The sequence below is a fragment of the Coenobita brevimanus genome, chromosome 86 (assembly GCF_032717465.1).
Source record: "Coenobita brevimanus isolate Jiangsu-jjx chromosome 86, ASM3271746v2, whole genome shotgun sequence".
Taxonomy (NCBI): domain Eukaryota; kingdom Metazoa; phylum Arthropoda; class Malacostraca; order Decapoda; family Coenobitidae; genus Coenobita; species Coenobita brevimanus.
Window position 1 is genome coordinate 15006151 of NC_137039.1, and position 13433 is coordinate 15019583.

The 13433-nt window shown below is 39.9% G+C and overlaps 1 protein-coding gene across 1 annotated transcript in view; it reads right to left on the reverse strand.

Moving 5' to 3' along the window:
* The window catches only part of LOC145410575 (putative glutamate receptor), a 145515-nt gene that overhangs the window by 112897 nt on the left and 19185 nt on the right, over window positions 1-13433 (reverse strand). Inside the window, exon 2 of the mRNA XM_080280691.1 lies at window positions 5626-5843. Within this exon, the coding sequence (XP_080136817.1) occupies window positions 5626-5843 (218 nt within the window). The remainder of the gene's footprint in view (window positions 1-5625; window positions 5844-13433) is intronic.

Here is a 13433-nt window from a genome sequence, read left to right on the forward strand (position 1 = left end):
CATCATGGGGTCAACAGTCCATTAGAATGGCAGTCTGCTCTTCTTGATTAGCACCATCAGGAGAATCAGGACAAGGAACAGGTACATCTTATCCAAAGAGACGTCGGCGTCAAAGAGGCGGCTGTGGGGTGTTTGTGTTGCTCCCCCACAGCAGAAGGAGGCATATGCATTTGTCAAGAAAACTATTTTCAAGACTAATTCTCTTGAAAAGAAATTCTTGAAAAAATCAATCCTCCTTGAGGCTGGAGTAAAGTCAGGGACAGTACAGCCAGCCCTATCCCCGGCAGTGAAGGGATGGATGATGGGGAAAAAATCACTCCTATCATCCAACTCCCAGGTCACGTCATCGTCTCTTTCCCTGTCTCCTTCATCACCTCCACTTGGGGCACCGTCACCACCGTCAGGATAGGGAGGAAGTTGGGGAGTAGGTTTTAGGAGGAGGCCTTACAGCCACACTGCTTCCACGACCTCTGCTTTTCTTCCCCCTGCCTTTCCCCTTTCCTCCTTTCCCCACCGTTTGAGGCTGTGGGGGGGGAGGCAGAGGTGAGGGAGAGCTGTGAGGCAGAGGCGAGACAGCACATGGTGGCAGGGTGGCGGAGGTACTTGGCTGGGGTGAGGGTGTGCAGTATGATGACCACGCTCTCAAGCCACCTGACCCAGATGAATAAAACAAAGAAGTACTCATCCTGTACTTTTTCTTTTGGCTGTCTTTCTCACCCTTTTTTGTTTTCCTGGGTAAGCCCACCCATTTAGGCAGCTTGGAGGTGCTCTCCACTGCCTCTTCCTCTCTAGATGATTCATCCAAGGTGGTGGTGGTTTGCCCGGTGGCGCACTTCGTTGGGAGGTGGCCAGCCTATACACTATATACTTAGCTTTTCATGGCAATTGAATTTCTTCATCATTGCTTGTTTCAACGTCTGGTTGAACGTAGTTTTTATCAGCCACATCGTCGTTGATGGGTTAATCACTCACAATCATGAGGGATGAACAAAAGGGCGTCAATCTCAGGCTCTGAAAGACCATGGTGCAACATGATGTTCACACAAGCAGTGACAAAGTAGGAGTGAGAAGCAGGCCTCCCGCATGTCATGGGAGCAGCCTGGGTGACTCATAGCGTGGGTACAGATGCAGGAAGGGTGCATCAGTGTCCATGCCAGTCATCTCCCACCAGATTTGAAAATTCACGTGTTGATGCAAGTTGCAAACGTAGACCGTACAGGTATGGCTCCAGCACTGTTCGTGGATGTATGCAGACCATACAGGTACGGCTCCCGCACTAGGTAGGTTAACTCAAGGTAGCCATTCTCAAAATTAGCAGTGGGGTCACAAATCTCAGTAGAGGAAGCCATCACACACAGAAATCACACAAAGGGTAATACAAAATTACAAATATACTTCACACGCTAAACAATACGGGGAATACAAAATTGCAACACAATTGTACTAGCCTTCAGCACTCCCAACGCTCTCAATTGTAACACTGGAACACATTAGCACAACACTATCACAAGTCAATAAACTCACTGGCAATTCTCACAGCAGGTGGGTACAGCTAGGTAAATCAGGAATGCCAGGAGATGTCTCAACATACTGACCTCAGGTAAGCAATCATATAACCCCGAATGAAAGTCTGGGGTTGGTCTGGTGGCTCATGCACTCAGACTAAAGAGATGGCTGGAGTTAACTGCTAATACAGTGCTGTTTAGTGATGATGGACTGAATCCTCAGATTAGTCCCTTCAGGATGAGGAAACTTGCTCCTTGCTCATCGCAAACACTTAACCAACGCATGGATCTGTTGGTTGCGTTTCGTGCAAAGAATGAATCCACATCACATACCCGATATTTGCAAAAATCATGCTACACCACAGGACATTGGTGTGTGACAGGTGCCTCACATTCGCAGATAGGCTGCTGCTCCTATCACTCTCTCCAACTACCCCCCTGCTCACACGACCACTGCCTTCACAACTTGGCCACAGCGCACAAACATTAAACCCACAACACAGACACACAAATTAGATGCACAGTCTCAAACATGCAGCATGAACATATCACAACAAAATGTCAATGATCACACCAAAACACCACAAACTAATTCCTTCTCCAAAAACACAACACATGGTATATAGTCCCACAGTAAACAAAGCTCACACACACACACATGTAAAACTCATTATTTCAGCCATTATTCATATGTCCCCATAGACAGACTAATGGCCATTGAGAAGACCATATCATATACAGTACATCAGACAAACCATAGGCAATATAATCACTTTTCCAGAGTGATACAACAATATACATAGTCACCCAGAGTCAAATCTGGTCACAAGCAAGGAATGGACATTTGTAAGTTTGTCTTTCCCAATGGTATTCCCCACGCCACATCAGAGCAATACAACCCTCTGTTACTACCTCTAACACAGAAAACTAGCTCTTTCATTGTTCAGGACTTTAACTCCAAAGCAAACTGCTAGTATGAACACAATGTAAACAACAGCCGGGGCCTCGATAATGCATCACAAGCGCATGACATGTACTGTGCATTTTCAATGCCACCTCACAATTCACCTACAGCTCATAGCAAGCACACCACCAGCCCATTTCCTCAGACACAACATTCTCCGTACCCACAGTTTCACTCACCACCACATGGCGGATGGACCCCAAACTTCCTTCAGATCACTTCCCTATCATTATCACCATTAGAATTCACTTGTTGTGATTACACATCACTGGACCATCATCGAAGAAGCAGAACAATTTTTCAGCACACTACATAATACACCCATCACTAACGTTGGCAAGCCCATCAGGTATGTAGCAATATTGTATTTAATGCATAAAATCACTATATTCTACAAGATAACAGAAGACTCTACAACCCAAACGTTACAACGAAGATTGCTCACCTTATAAAACACCCCAACTCACTCAAGCACAACTCCTATCACCCACACATACAAGACACTATGACAAGGATCCCAAAATGAAACTACCGGTACCAAATCGACAAAAAACATCAATGTAAAGAACTCTTAAAAAGGTAAAGCCTTTGTAATAAATTTTAGCCAGTCCACAGACTCGTCTTAGCTTTACAAAATAATTAACAGTATCTCTTAATCACAAACACCTCCATGAGCAACAGGGCCGGATGGCATCAGCAACCTGCATCTGGCATCCAGGATCTATATAAAAAAAAAAAAAAAAAAAAAACAGTAACTGATCATATTCACATTGAAGTACGCACACATTTTGGAAACGTGCAACAATCATGACAACTCTAAAACTAAAATGGAATCCAACACATCCCTCTTTCTACAGAATCATAACACTATGTAGTACACCACTCATGACAACCATGCCCCAAATTCTTACCAAAGTCACTCCTCTTGTCCCCTATGCTCTCCCAAACACAACTATAGAGCATAAGTCGCGTCCACACGTGTCATCGAACATGTGTTGACAACACAGCTGGCAACATGTTTGGATACATGTAGGTAGCTGTATTTGGACAGATGTATGCACATGTTTCAGTGCTGTATCGAACTTACTGGTAGCAGAAGTGATGCGATGAGTGTGTTCATATGAGGCAGCTGAAACTTCAGTATCTTGCCAGCATGATCTGAACGTTTCTATTCAGGCAATGTTTGCAGCTTGTTTGTAACTGTGTTGTTTACATGTCAGCATTTGTTCGAGCACGCGTGTGGACGTGCACTAACACTCTTTAAAAAACTCTTACTAGCCAATTTCAAACAACACGCATCTGATGACTCAACTCCGCGAGACCGACAACAGTAGGCCTAGGTAAAGCGTTTGATGGCATACTGACAAAGATTAATCATCCAGATCTGCTACGCAAATATAGAAAACAACTCCAAAGGCTGGCTTACTAAATATTATCTGGTTGACAAGCACACATTACACTCCAGGGCAAGTCATCCAAGAATATGAATGTTTCCTAACAGAACTCCACTAGGATCCGTCCTTTCTCCCTTAGTTTTCACCCTACACATGCATGACTTTCCTACACAAACTTTGCCTCATTTGTAGATGGCATTACCATAACCACACACCATATCCAAGACACACTACAACAAACCTACCCAAATACACTTCAGTGATGGATCGAGGAGAACAGGTTGATGATTGCTCCATCCATAGCCATCGCTACACTCATCTGCAGCATCAATCACGAAACATGTAGACCGATAACCTCACAATTAATAATGTACCGTGCCACACACACCTTCCACTAAGATCCTTGGAGTGACATGACACTGGGTTCACCACAGAGTATGGTATCATATACAAGACATCAAGAGTCGATGCACCCCCAGATTCTACATTTCCAGGGCAATTACAAGGCTATATCTGGGGTAGAAAAAAATAAAAAAACACCCTAGTCTATAAGCAATACATTAGATTAGTGATGTCCTATGGCCCGCCGACCTGGGAGCTCCCATCTATCTACACCCACTAACACACCTTGCAACCATACAGCCCGATGTTTGCTGCATCATCACTGGCTGCACCACTATCACTCCCACGGTTCTCTTACACTCTGAAACCAAAGTTCTTCCTTCTTAGAGTATATATTTACATGAAAGGCACACAATTCTATGCAACAGCCTGTCCTGTCACACAACAGCACTCCTGTCATTACATGTTAGATCCACACAACACAGCTTGACACAAAACAATCATCAAACAAATATTTCTATACCCTCGTGAACAACAGTTCACCACCAGATACTTCAACACTACCAAACAAGAAACACTCATCTCACGCACAGGGCAATACAACACCTCAATCAGGACACTATAATAACCTCCCCCAGCCTGGCGTCCACCCATGAGAGGTATCCGTAAATAGGAACTGATGGAATTCATAAAGCAACGCTTAAATAAAGACATCACCCAGCTCTGCCTAGTTACCACCTTAGATTTGGGTTGGGTTGGAATCACAGGTATCTGCCCCACTTGTCAAATGGACTCAAACATCATAACCCACATAATGGAACACTGACCAGCTCATGCCACTTTAAGATGTAGCCACAACATGAACAGTGTAGAGGACCTATGGCATGACTCTATATGGGCAGTTCCTCACCTATGGTCAATGGGTTTACTAAGCCAGGCTTGACCGGGTTGTGCAACAACAACAACAACAACAACAACAACATGAAAGTCGTCAGACATAAAATGTATTTGGTCCAGCACACAACAGACACTTTAGTTTAGGAGAAACCCTGGGGTTTGTTTACACGATTAGTGGGCACCTGTGGTGCTGGAGCATGGTAATGGATGCTGCATAGGAACTGACCATATACAGTGGATGAACCAAAGCAAAAGCCCTGTTTATGCTTTACTGTTCATATCGTGTTTTGTCACCATGCTTCACAACAGATGAGTAGTGTGACTGGACACAACACCTGCCCAAAGATTGTGTAAATGAGCTATCAGGGAAGGGGGGTTAAAAGTTTGAATTGAATAGGCTAACAGATATTTCATTAAACTTGTGATCTGGCAACACACAAGTGATAATAAAAGGATGGATAGGTAAAATTCTTCCATTTAAACAACCCATGGTGCTTTGAAACCAAAACACAATATACATTACCTTAAACATATGAACCAAGGCTGTGCCTTGTTGCATAACCAGCGTAACAGGGTATTCGACGACATCCTGTAGTGATTGTATAGGCATGGGGATGTATCTGACAGCCAGGAGAGACATGAGGTTGCCAGAGTAGCTCCTTGTCAAAACCACCGTTGTCAGCATCCACAACCCTAACACCACACGCTCACACCACCACCATCCAGCAGTGCCCGTTATGTCTGGGATAGAAACATTTATTCCATCTTTACCCACGCAGTACCATAAAAAAAAACCTTTTGGGCTTCAATCTGTATTTGTTACAGGAATGAGGCAAGAACTTCTTAGACATTTGTCCAGAGGTTGTCTACAGCTGTTATTGTACTGCAGACAGTAGTATATACACTGAGATATGCAATAAGAAGGAGGCTGGTTTGAAATACTTTCCTATTCAATGAGAAATCAATCCAACATTCATTCTGCTAAGAATTTAAATAAAAATTTTATAATTAACATGAAAATTGATAATCAAATTACATATTAACATGAACGTTTCTATTAAACGCAAATCAAAATCACAAAATGATAATTTGAACAAATATTTATCTTCTTAACCACCCTCACTGGGCGATATAGTTCTTCGAAGAGTTGCAATATGTTAAAAAGAACCAATTGTAAGGCTAAAGTATCCAGTTAAATACATCTATATTAATTACGTAATGTTGGTTTTGTTATTGTTCTGGCCCCAGGTTTATCTGGTAGTTCCAGGGCATTTTTAAAACCAGGTAAGGAGCCATCGATTTATTTCAGTGTCACTGAAGACATCTCCATCCAGCGTCAGTAAGATAATGAAAAAATACAAAAGATTATTGGTTCCAAAATATCATTTGAGAAATATATGAGCAAATCACAACAACAAATAATTACGAAGCTGACAATTCATACTGACAGTCACCATCTGGAAAAGTTATATATCAAGAGGCGTTCGCTCGTTTGAAGATTTCCTCCACCTATAGTGGAGGTCGGGCCATACATTAGCCCGGTGTCGTATGCACGGAGTGACTTATGCTGAAAGTTACCGTTCCGCTCAGTGCGCATGCGCCGAATGGCCGTCTAGCTTCTATTTTGAAAGTATCCGCATGTTGTCTCAAATTTTGTGCCATTTATCAACAACATTGTATGAAATACATGTGTCAGGAAGATAGTTGGATGTCTTATCGACCTGTAGGTAACTATAGGTCGATATAGGACATAGATATAAATAAAGATATATAAGTATGTTACAGGCAGATTGTGAAATTAGTCATTTCGTGAATTAAGATTAGTTTAATTTAGGTTTATTTAGGTTAGTTTGATCTAGGATAAGGTTAGGTTAAGGTTAGGTTAGGTTAATTTAGGCTTAATAGAGAAGGGAACGGTAACTTCCAGCATAAAGTCACTCCGTGCATATGACACCGGTTATCAAGAGGCAGAAACAAATGCTTAACTGTGTCTGTGTATTATGACATTCTCTTTCTACCGCAAGTTGTTAGGAGATTTTATGTGATAATCGTGGCAATGGTACACAGAAGAATATAAAATGCATGTTTTTTCTTATAATAAATTACTTATTTTTTTTTTCTCTGATTACATTAGATTCAATTCACTATATTTAAATAATCTGCTTCTAATCCAGTTGACCGTAATTATTCTTAACAGACTAATTAGATGTCAATGTTACACCCGAACATCTGTCCCCAGGTGACTTTGTACTGAGTGATAGGTCCAATGGTTTGGTGTAAACCAGATAATCATTTAAAATGCTGGGTGATAATCAGCTAATCAAATGACACTGGGCAGGCTACTGAATCAACGCTCTCAGCTGGATGGAACCTTCAAGATTTTATATTTAAGGTAAGATCTGAGTTTATTGTTCACATAATACAACTCGGGAACGAGTATGGCCAGTCACCCTAGCCTTAAATGTAGGGAGTTAGCCCTGGTCTCACGATGCTTATGAGGAAGAAGAGTGTATATAATATATATATATATATATATATATATATATATATATATATATATATATATACAGTATATAATATGTGTGTGTGTGTGTGTGTGTGTGTGTGTGTTTCCAGGGGCAGGATCTCATTGCTACCTACCTCGTCCGTGGGTGGGGGATTGGGGAAAACCTTATAGCACCTTATAGATATACTAGGTACCGTTTTAGACTGTATGGATCATTGGACTCCCTAAAGGTATATGGGGCTCCTCCAAATACACTGAATAAGATGGCACAATGAACTGCATCTCACAAATAACTAACTAGTAGTGAGGTTAGATAATTTGCCATCATCCCATTAACCAAACATGAATTCTGCTATTACTGATTTTAAAGGATTTCCTTTTGCATCATCAACTAAAGGTCCAACTGCACAGCCTCCTGTGCTTACAGACAGTGTGCCACTGAAAGTGAGTATACACTGACTTGGAAAATCAGAGGCCGCCGCACAAACTAGAATAAATGAAAATCTATATGTACAATGTAAGAAGCTTCGCAGGAGATTACAAAACTGATACCTTAATGAGTGAGTGACAAAACGTTAGTTGGCTTATTTTAAGTCTGAGATCCATAAAAAAAAAAAATAATAATAATAATAATAATAATCGGCCTCTAAGACAGCAACCACCTATTATAATAAAGAGGAAGGCAGAATGAAAGAGTTAATGATGTAGGATTTCTAATTAACCGAAATCATGCAGAGAACATTGTTGAAATCAGGCCGGATGCACTAACGCAGTTGCGGTCTCGTAACTCGCTACGGGCGGGGGAAAAGGGAGCGGCGTCGGATGTTGGCATGCACTAAACACTTTCGGAGACCTTACGGGAGCCGGAGTTACGATCGCCGCTAAGGGTGGGCCCGACCAACCTTAACGTCTCCCGTATCTTTCAGCCACCAGAAAATAAACTGAATTAAGCATTCTCTCGTGTAAACGAATTATTTCACTATACTGGGTAGTTAATAGAGGTGCTGTACAACAATATACAGTGCGCTGAATTGTACATTAGTGTAAATTAGTGGTTTCAGTATTAGTGTTCATTAGTGTTCTACTGTATTATATGCTCATCAGAGTTGTGTAGTACTATAATTTAGTGTTTTACATATTAACATATGCTTTAGGTTGGTAGAAATTTATAGTGTGCTTTAATGTAGTCTATAGTAGTGTACAGCAATGTTGTGTGAAATAGTGTAAGGTGTAGTGCTGTAGAGTAGTATAACATGTTCTGTTGTGCAGTAGTGTAAACCGTCAGGACATGATCCACTAGGAGAAGAGCCTAATAGGTCAAGCCCCTAGAACAAAATCCCCTTTCTAATATACAGTAGTTTCAAGATAGGTTAATTTAAAATTAAGGTTAGGTTATTTTTGACTAGGTTATTTTTCGTTAGGTTAGGTTTGTTTATTTGTGGATTGGATTATTGTAAGGTTAGCTTAGCTTAATTTTGGCTCATGTAAGGTTAGGTTAGTACTAGGTTTGGTTAGGTTAATTTAAGAATTAGGTTTGGTTAGGTTAAATGATGGTTAGATTAGGTTTATTTTTGTTAGGTAAGATGTTTATTTTTGGATTGAATAATGATAAGGTTAGCGATGTTAAACTTAGGTTAGGCTAATTTAAGGTTAGGTGAGATAAGGTTAGTTTAAGAATTGGGTTTAGTTTTGGTTACTTTTAGCTTAAACTTGATTATTTTAAATTTAGGTTATTTAAGTTAGGGTAATTTATTACTGGAATGGGGTGGGTTAAAATTAGCTTAATTTATTAGGCTAGGCTAATTTAAGTTTAGGGTTATGTTGAGTTAGCATATGATAGTTGGGTGAAGAGGGCAAGGGGAATTTTGACATTTCAAGGGGGCAATTAAAAAAAAAAAAAGCCAAAACGGTCATAAAAGCCTGTTATGTTGGTTAGATTTGATGGTTTTTGGCTTTTGCTTTGTGCCTTCTAAGAGTAAGGACAACATTTGGTTCCTCACATAACTGTTATGCCCATATAAAAGTACAAAATCGTTATATAAACCGAATATACCAAAAATTTCCCTAAAACCACTAAATTCCATGACATAAAAATTTAAGATTAACTCGAGTATATATTTATTCAAAACTTCCAAGGAGGGATGGAATCCCCTCTTGGGAGTTAGAAAGGAATTATTGAGTATATTCTGGCAAAAGTGAGGAATGACTGAGAAGAGTATATATGTGAATCTCAGACCAATGTTAAGGTTAGATAAATTTAGCTTGTTAGGTCAGGTTAAGATTATTATTATTATTATTTTTTTTTTTTGCTGGCTTAGGTTAGCTTGTTCTATGTGGCTCTTATGTTTGTTCAACTAAGTTCTGTTAGGTTAGGTTATTTAGTTAGGTATGGTTAGGTTGTTAGTTAAGGTTAGGTTGTTAGGTAAGGTCAAGTTGCTTGGTTAAGGTTTGGTTAGGTTAGGCTGGCTGGCTTAGCATAGGCTGTTCAGTTACCTTAGGTCAGATTACTTTAGGTTGTTAGGTCAGCATAGGTTACTGTTAAGCAAAAATAAAAAATAAAAATAAAAAACTAAAATTTATTTTCTTTGCTGGAGCTTTTATCCAAGGGTGCTTTTCCTAGGGTGCTTTTGTTCGACATAAAATGTCAGGTACAGTTCTGTACAGTGCACAGCAGTGTCAGTTTAGTTTTGCACAACGCACATTGTCGTAATAGTGTTGTACAGCTGAAATGTTAAATATAAGAGGAGTTCAGTCCGTACAGTATACTGAAGGCATTTTAATGTACTCGTACATCATTGCATAACAGTAATGTACAGTACTGCTCCACAACATGCAGCAGTAGGTATGCTGGTAATAATGTGAGTAATGCTTTCTGCTCACTGCACTTCCCAAACTGACAAACAAATCATATTTCGTTCAAGCCTGTCCCCTGTTTTGTTTTTGAGTTCTTCTCAGCTGAGAGTCGTGTCACCAAACACGATGATTGGCTGAAGCGTCTAGGCAGAGAAGCATCCTGCGTTGTGATTGGCCAAAGCGACCATCAGCTGAGCGGGGGAAAATTCCCCCAAACACAGCGAGTTTTCCCCCGCCCTTAGCCTTACGGCCACCGTACGATCGTGGGAGAAATGTTAGTACATGACAAAACACAGACCATCGTACGGGGACCGTAGCGGCGGTGCCCTTACGGGAACCTTACGGGGACGCGTTAGTGCAGATCTGTATCTGCCAAAATTCCTTGGATTGCAATCAGACTATGCAAAAGATCCACCGTTAATGTGCACCCACTTCTCAAAGCCCAGATGGAGAAGTAGAAACATTCAGTGATGACATGTCCCAGATTATGAAAGACGAAAATATCAGATCTTCTATACTCACAGTAGACTTCTTTGGAAAAAGTTGGCAGATCGAAAAATGTAGAGGCATGGATGGGAAAATGCTGAGTAGGAGAGAGGAATGAAAGAGGAGAGATGGTCAGTTTTGCTGAAATGTATAACATGAAAATAATGAACACATTTTTCCACAAAAGAACTGGGAGAAAACAGGCCTGGAGAAGCCGAAATGGAGAAACAAAAAGTGAAATCGACTTCATTATAGCAGGTATGAACACCACGATCACTAACGTCACAGTTATCAACTAAGCAAACATAAGAAGTGAGAAAAGAATTGTGGATTGCACACTTAGATCCAATTTCATAAATGAAAGAAAGAAGCCAATTAAAAACAAACAGATATGCTCATTAACAGTAAGCGAAAGCAAAGTTGCCTTTCAGTTAAGAAATAATGAACATATTTCAGGCTCTAAGTTATTCTGATTATGACAATGATGAGTTGAATGATAGACCAACCAAAGTGTTAAGAGAATCAGTAGAGGTAGTATGGAAAGTGCAACCAAAGAAAACATGTATCCAAAAACGACCCTCCAACTCATGAAGAGAAGAGATGAAAGTTAAAACAAAGAAAGACAATAAAAAGCCTAGAATTAAATAAGCATATCAAAAGGAGACGAAGTGAGAAACATAGATCAGACAAGACAAACCATGAAAAAAGGAGAGTCTGAAACTAGTCCGAATTAAAATGGCACTAGAAAAAGCAACAAATTATATTACTGAAATACAAATATGAAGTCAATAAATGCAAACAAATCATGAACAAAATTCAGTTTATGCGAAGAACTGTATCAAAGACCGATTGCTAACTTTACATATGGCACAACTGAAATACCAGAGGTAACACCAGACGAGTTAAAAAATAATAATAATAATAATAATATGAAAAGAGGGAAGCCCACTGGAGACGACGGAATAGTAGCGGACATATTATGGTCGAATGCAAGTTCAAAACCGGCTCGTCCACTTCTTTTCTCAAAGTATGAAGAAAAAGGTCATTACCAAAACATGATGGTGTAATGCAGTAATTATTTTGCTCTACAAGAAAAGCGACTCAAAAAATCTTAGTAACTATCGACCTATTATCAGGTATTTACAAACAACTAAATTCCATATGAACAGAGCAACAAATTTGGAAGAAAGCCAACCTTATGAGCACAGAGCGGATGCACTAACGCGTCCCCGTAAGGTTCCCGTAAGGGCGCCGCCGATATGGTCCCCGTACGATGGTCGGTGTTTTGCTGTGTACTAACAGCGTTGGATGTTGGCATGCACTAAACACTTTCGGAGACCTTACGGGAGCCGGAGTTACGATCGCCGCTAAGGGTGGGCCCGACCACCTTTAACGTCTCCCGTATCTTTCAACCACCCGGAAATAAGTTGAATTAAGCATTCTCTCGTGTAAACGAATAATTCAACTATACTGGGTAGTTAATAGAGGTGCTGTACAACAATATACAGTGCGCTGAATTGTACATTAGTGTAAATTAGTGGTTTCAGTATTAGTGTTCATTAGTGTTCTACTGTATTATACGGTCATCAGTGTTTAGTACTATAAATTAGTGTTATACAGTATTAACGTATGCATTAGGTTGGTAGAAAATTATAGTGTGTTCTACTGTAGTCTGCAGTAGTGTACAGCAATGTTAGTGTGAAATAGTGTAAGGCGTAGTGCTGTAGAGTAGTATAATGTGTTGTGTAGCAGTGTACACCGTCAGGACAATATCCTCTAGGAAAATAGCCTAACAGGTCAAACCCCTAGAACAAAATCCACTTTCTAATATAGTTTCAAGATAGGTTAGGTTAGGTTAATTTAAAATCAAGGTTAGGTTATGTCTGATTAGGTTAATTTTTGTTAGGTTATGTTTGTGTATTTGTGGACTGGATTATTGTAAGGTTAGCTTAGTTTAATTTGGGCTCATTTAAGGTTAGGTAAGTACTAGGTTAGGTTAGGTTAGTTTAAAAATTAGGTTAGGTTAGGTTAGTTTAAATGTTGGTTAGATTAGGTTTATTTTTTGTTTAGGTAAGGGTTGTTTATTTTTGGACTGAGTAATGGTAAGGGTAGCTACGTTAAACTTAGGCTAATTTAAGGTTAGGTGAGTGTTAGGTGATATTATGTTAGTTTAAGAACTGGGTTAAGCTTTGGTTACTTTTAGCTTAAACTTGATTATTTTAAATTTAGGTTATTTAAGTTAGGGTAGTTTATTACTGGAATGGGGTGGGTTAAAATTAGCTTAATTTATTAGGCTAGGCTATTTTAAGTTTAGGATTAAGTTAGCACATGATAGGTGGGTGGAGAAGGCAAGGGGAATTTTGACATTTCAAGAGGGCAATTAAAAAAATAAAAGCCAAAACGGTCATAAAAGCCTGTTATATTGGTTAATTTGATGGTTTTCGGCTTTTTTGTGCCTTGTAAGAGTAAGGACAAAATCTGGATCC